Genomic DNA, 6000 nt, shown 5'->3' with positions numbered 1-6000 from the left:
CGTTGTAAAGCACCTAGATGCGCTGAATCCCAGATCGCGAGCAAAGAGTTAAGGAAACTAAACAGGGCGGAGCCAAGTGCTGGGTCGGGGAGGCGGAGGGCGGACCTGGGAACCTCCCCGCCCCGGGTTGGTCCGAGGCAATGTTGTAAAACATAGACTGTGACCAATCACATTGCTATATCAACGCCCGTGGTTCGGAGGCCGTCCAATGGGAGGAGACGTTGGAGTTGCACGGCGCAGTTCAGGGCCGCGGTGGGCGGGGCCGCGGGAAGCTGTGCGCCGGGCTCTGGCGGGAAAGGGTCTGGACTAAGTGGTCTGGAATTGGTCATAGCGGTCGCTATGTTTTTCTCCGAGGCTGGGGCCCGGCGGCAGACGTGGGAAGTTAGCCCCTCGGAACACAGGAAGTGGGTGGAAGTAGGTGTCCGAAACGCGACTCTTGAGTTTTGGACTTCAGCATGGTCCGGGGCTTTTCCGTCACTGCGTGTGGGCCAGCCGGGTTGTTCATACCAGACCTGGACGACCCTTTAAAGTATCGTGATTATGACAGAACCTAGAACTGCCAGCTCCTGGTTCTGGCTACCTCAGATTCTTTCTCCACCCCCAGACCCCTGCATAGTTTCGAATTTGCATTTCTCCCGTTCAAAGTTAGCCCCATTGCCTCACCTTCTTAATTCCTGAACTGAATTGTGGTTAGAATTTATCCTAAAGGTAAAAAGAATTAATTTAAGTCAGCCTAGTTGTTAAGTCCTTTGCACTTTTGGCCGCAGATTTTACCCACCAAGATTTCTTGAGAATTAAAGTTGAGATGTTACCACTCTATTGCTAAGCTTTACTGGGCTAAGTTTTAGATTTTTCAAGGTCCAAATTTAATACAAAATAATAATGAATAACAGTTTCTCTTTTACTAACTGAAGGTATTTAATATTCTTTAGGTATTTAAAGCATGCGATGAAGATAATAAAGGCTACCTAAGCAGAGAGGACTTTAAAGTTGCTTTTGTAATGCTGTTTGGGTACAAGCCCTCCAAGGTAGAGTTTCCTTATGTACTTGGGGGATGGGGAGACAATGCAATATGAATGAATCCTAAGAAAAGTGCCCAGCTTTAGCTTGGGATTTTACAAAATGCATGGGTGATTCGTAAGCTATTTCAGTGGTGTCTTCAGTGCTGAATTTTACTCTTTCTTCTTAAGGACCCAACCCAAGGATGAATTAGAAATTTATCTCACTGGAGCCCACAAAACATATGTCTCCACCAGGCTGCTAATAAATATATTAAATATGAGATGCTAACGAGATGTCAAGAGGGAAGACTGGGAGGAGGATGATGGTAACAGAAGGAATTCACTTAGGAGGTTACCTGCAGTGTCTATTCACATTAAATTAATACTTTTTTTTTGCTTTGTTTAAAATGTAAAAGTTTTACATTCTCATAGTAAAAAGAAAATCTCTTTCTACTAGAGGGTCTCATTTCTCAGGCATTACCATTATTAACCAGATTCTTATGTATTGTTTCAAAATTTTCCATCCATGACAAACTATATGCATAGTCTTCCATTGAAAACATTAGGTGCATACCCATGCCTATTTTATTGTAATGCTTTTCACATTTAACAATACATCAACCTGAAAATGCACACCCCTACCTCACTTTAAAAAATAGTTGTGTAATTTTTTCTCTATTTGGTTGTTGTTGTTTGTTTTGTTTCCATTATTTTTCATCCCTGCAAACATTGCTATTTTGAGCATCCTTTTATATCTAAATGATAACACACACACATAGATTTATGTCCTTGTGGATATACATCTTGGAATAAATTCCTAGAAGTAGCGCTGCTAGGTCCTGCAAAATGTACATTTGCAATTTTGTTTGATATTGCTCTCCAGAAAAGATTGGACCAATTCACCAATAATGAGACTTGAGCTGAATCTCAGTGAACCTTCTACTTCAGTACAGGTTTCCTATTCACCCTGTCTTTGTGCTGTTCTGCTTGCCTGTTAAATGCAGATTCGAGAAATAAAACTGCAACCCTCAAGCAAAAGGACCACTTAGCGCTCTCCCTGCAATGCCCTTCCTTATTCTATTTTGGTCTGTTAGACTAAACAGCTCAGCAGTCAGTTCTGCATGCATGGTCTCTACCACTCTGTCAGATTGCAAGCCCAGTGCAGCCAGGGACCCTGTGAAGTCCCACTTCTGCACCCTTCTGCGTGTTTAAACGCTTTATAACTTCATAGTATATGTTCTATTGACCCTGACAGGTTGCCTACGCAACCCAGAGTGCTTATTCCGAGATGCTTAGTTACTGAGAGGCTGATTACTGAGCACAGAGGAGTGATCAGGGCTGGCTCTGAAATCTCGGCTCTCCTGCTAACCTGCAATCATTTCTGCTGGAATTCAAAGCAGATCAGCTGAAAAGACTCAGCCTTTGAAGTATTGTATTCAACTGGGAAGATATCTTGTCTCATTTTGCCTTTATCACCCTCTTGTCTATTTATTTATTTCATTTGCATTTTAGAATATGTGAGGAATGTGATGACAGGTACAGTGATTAACATACTGTATACATACTCCATGAAGTTGAACAGATTTTTACTTCTGGGGTGAGGTTTGGATTTTATTTTTTAGGCAAATGAAATATTTAGCTGACAACAGGAAGCTAAAAAGTAAAGTACTAAGATAGCAAATCACCTGTGTACTTACCAGACATTTGTACAATGAACTTTTATTAAATAGGTGGCATTACCTTCCATGAAACTTAACAATTTTAAATTTTATACTAGGTTGAGAATTGGGGTTTAATATTTGGATATTACTTTTGAATATATGAAAGATTTACTGACTTGAGGTCAGGAAATTAAATGAGATAATATATTTTAAAATCTATAATAGAAATATATTTGTGTGTGTGTGTTGCTGGGGATTGAATGCAGGGGAACTCTACCACTGAGTTATACCCCCAGTCTGTTTTTTAGTTTAACATAGGGTCTTACTAAATTGCCCAGTTTGGCCTGGAACTTGATATCCTTTTGCCTCAGCTTCCCAAATAGTTGAGATTACAGGCATGTGCTATCACTCCCAGTGAAAATGTATATTTTGAAAAGTTATTTTAAACAACCATAGCGTACAATAATATTTGCTAAACAAAACACTTATGTAATAAATCATGAATATACTCTGCAGTTGTTTACAGAATGAATTGATTAGGTGTACCTGTTTAATAAAAGGAACACTTGCTAGTTGCTAAGAAGGTAAAGATGAAGGCCCTACTTTGAAGCAGTTTACAGTCTTGTGTAGAAAGACAGATAGAACTGTGATAGATATCAGAATAAAGAAGAGATTTAAGAACAGGAACAGAAGGTGGCAACCAAGGGAGGCCTAACTAGAGGCAGTTATAGTAGGAGTCTGGGTGTCATTTAGACCAGAGAAACTAGGCTACTGTGATACGAAGTGTCTAGGAGTACATTGTGAGTGGGATGAATTGCACCCTGGTTTTTGACTGGACATGGTAGTTGTTAAAAAATGGGGTGATCACCAAGACCAGAGGGCTATGATGTCACCAGGTAAGAAAATTCAGATGGAGTAGGTCCATAGGGAGCTAGTTCATCTTAGGGCATACCAAGGTGGCTGTGGGCATTTAGCTTTGTTCACTCATCAAATGCTGTGCTGGGCGTGGAAGTTATGATGGTGAAAATTGAATCTCAGATTTTTCCTCTTAGATGTAGGGTGGAGAAGTGAAGGCTGGAGGTAGATTTTGTACTCCTTGGTTTACAGCAGATCGCTCAAAATACAAGAATGGATGGAATTACCCAGGAAGATTTTGCAGAAATCTTGTTTGAGAAGCAGTAGTCTGAGGAGAGAACATTAGGGATGTCAGTGATTAAGGGTAGGTAGAAGACTCCATGAAGAAAATGGAGTGGAAGCCATTTGGGAGGGCCAAGAGAAACCAGGGCATTGCAGGGAACCTAAGACTGGAGAATTCCAGACTGAAGGAAGGGAAAGTATGTCAGATGCTCTCAGCGTTCTAGTTCCCAAAAGTTTATAAAGCCCTTGTAACGATGCGGGGAAATACTTCAATTTTAATATCTGGTGAAATCAGTTTCTCAGACTTTACACAGTGTGTTCTCAAATGTTTTAAATTGCATAGCCAAAAAAAAAAGCTAGGTAGCCTAGAACAAAATGTTGTAAGTGGCTTTTCAGCCGGGTGCAGTGGTAACTGTAATCCCAGTGGCTCAGGAGGCTGAAGCAGGAGGATCATGAGTTCCAAGCCAGTCTCAGCAAAAGTGAGGTGCTAAGCAACTCAGTGAGACTTTGTCTTTAAATAAAATACAAAATAGGGCTGGGGATGTGGCTCAGTGGTCAAGTACCCCTTAGTTCAATTCTCAGTAACCGCCCCCAACACAAAAAAGTGGTTTTCATTGAATGATTTTTTTTTTTTAAAAAAAAAGTCTTCTTCATAATTCAAAAAATATTTATCATTTTCTGCATCAATCAGGGGTTACTTGTATAATCAGGAAAAATAAAAATAAAGTCGTAGAATCCTTTGTAGCAATTTCTTATTTTTGTCTTAAGCAGAAAAGTTACCTTATAGATTATGATTTATATGGTAAAGCCAGATTGACTTTATATGCTTTACACACATTGGTCAGTGTTATAAAATTTTGGGGTCTCTTAAAATTTGTAGCAGATTAGTGTCTGGTGGCTTATAGATGTTGATAGCAAAGTAAAGTGGCTATTTTAGCTGTTGGGTGACTTGTCTGCTGGGTTTAATAAAGATGGTTTCTCATAAGATAAATCCCCCATCCCAAGATTAAGAACTTGCACTGTTAAAACACTTGATAAAATTACATGTTATTATTCTCTCCTCTCTTATAGATAGAAGCAGATTCCGTGATGTCTTCAATAAATTCCAGCACTTCCGGTAATACAAATGTTAATTTTAGTTTTAGTACCGTTACTTAGATACTCATGAAGCTAAAATTAAAAACAACATAATTAAGAACAAACACAGGTACTATGCGTTGTGTTTAAGCAATTCTTTATTTTGTTTCTATTATTCAAAAGAAAGGTATGACTTCTTTTAATTTTGATTAATTTGTTTATACCTGATGTGTTTACAGTAGGAAAAATTAAGCCATTGAAAAACATAAAGACAGAAATGTCACTCATAATATCAACATACAGAGGATGATTCTGGGTTCTCTGACTTGAGCAACTGGGGGAATGAAAGTGACACTTTTTGAATGGGAAGACTGAGATTCAGAATATTTGGGATTAGGAAGACCAGAAGCTCAATTTTTGTTAAGTTTGAGAAATTCCAATCCTTTTTGTCAAAATAAATTGGGTCTGTATGAATATGGAACTCAGAGGAAAATTCTGGACTGAAGAAATACATTTTGGAGTCATCGCATGTAGATAGTTTTTAAAATTATGGAATGGATACGACCACCTAGAGAGAGAGAGAGGACTGAGAATCTCAGGAACTGTAACTAATATTAGTCAGGTAGAGGCTGAAGAAAAGGCCAGGAGACTTAGGAAGGGCAGAGGCTGGGAGGAAAATCAGCAGTATTTGATCAAAAGCCAAGGGAAGTGGGTTTTCTAGTGGAGAGAGTGTGGTCAGCATTAGCACTGAAAGGTCAAGTAGCCTAAGAACTGAAGGGTTTCCATTGGACGTGGTAACCTGGGAGTGCTGGTGAAGTCAGCAGGAGGGATTTCAACATGTGGGGACGGCCAGAGGCCAGGGTAGAGTGGGTTGAGGGTAAATGGAGAGTGATAAAAAGTGCTTATCTATTGGTAAGTTTTTCAGTAAGTCTGGAGTGGTCGTAAATATTTTATTTGCTTTTCAAAAATATTTTTAGTTGTAGATGGATACAGTTACTTTATTTTATTTATTTATTTGTATGTAGTGCTGAGGATTGGAAACCCAGAGCCTAGAGTGTACTAGGCACGTGCTCTACCACTGAGCCACAACCCCAACCCTTATTTGCTTTTTGTTTGCTTTTTTA

The 6000-nt window shown here is 39.5% G+C and overlaps 1 protein-coding gene across 4 annotated transcripts in view; it reads left to right on the top strand.

Annotated features, from left to right (window-relative positions):
• Positions 1-255: 255 nt before the first annotated feature.
• Positions 256-6000, top strand: part of Efcab11 (EF-hand calcium binding domain 11) — a 163787-nt gene continuing 158042 nt past the window's right edge. For all 4 annotated transcript variants that reach the window (XM_047540092.1, XM_047540094.1, XM_047540095.1 and 1 more), the window contains exons 1-3: positions 256-414; positions 933-1028; positions 4871-4916. In XM_047540092.1, the coding sequence (XP_047396048.1) occupies positions 340-414; positions 933-1028; positions 4871-4916 (217 nt within the window). In that variant the 5' untranslated portion in view covers positions 256-339. The remainder of the gene's footprint in view (positions 415-932; positions 1029-4870; positions 4917-6000) is intronic.

This window comes from Sciurus carolinensis, chromosome 2 (assembly GCF_902686445.1).
Source record: "Sciurus carolinensis chromosome 2, mSciCar1.2, whole genome shotgun sequence".
Taxonomy (NCBI): Eukaryota; Metazoa; Chordata; class Mammalia; order Rodentia; family Sciuridae; genus Sciurus; species Sciurus carolinensis.
The sequence above is the reverse complement of the archived record's forward strand: the minus strand, read 5'-3'. Positions and strand labels throughout refer to the sequence as shown.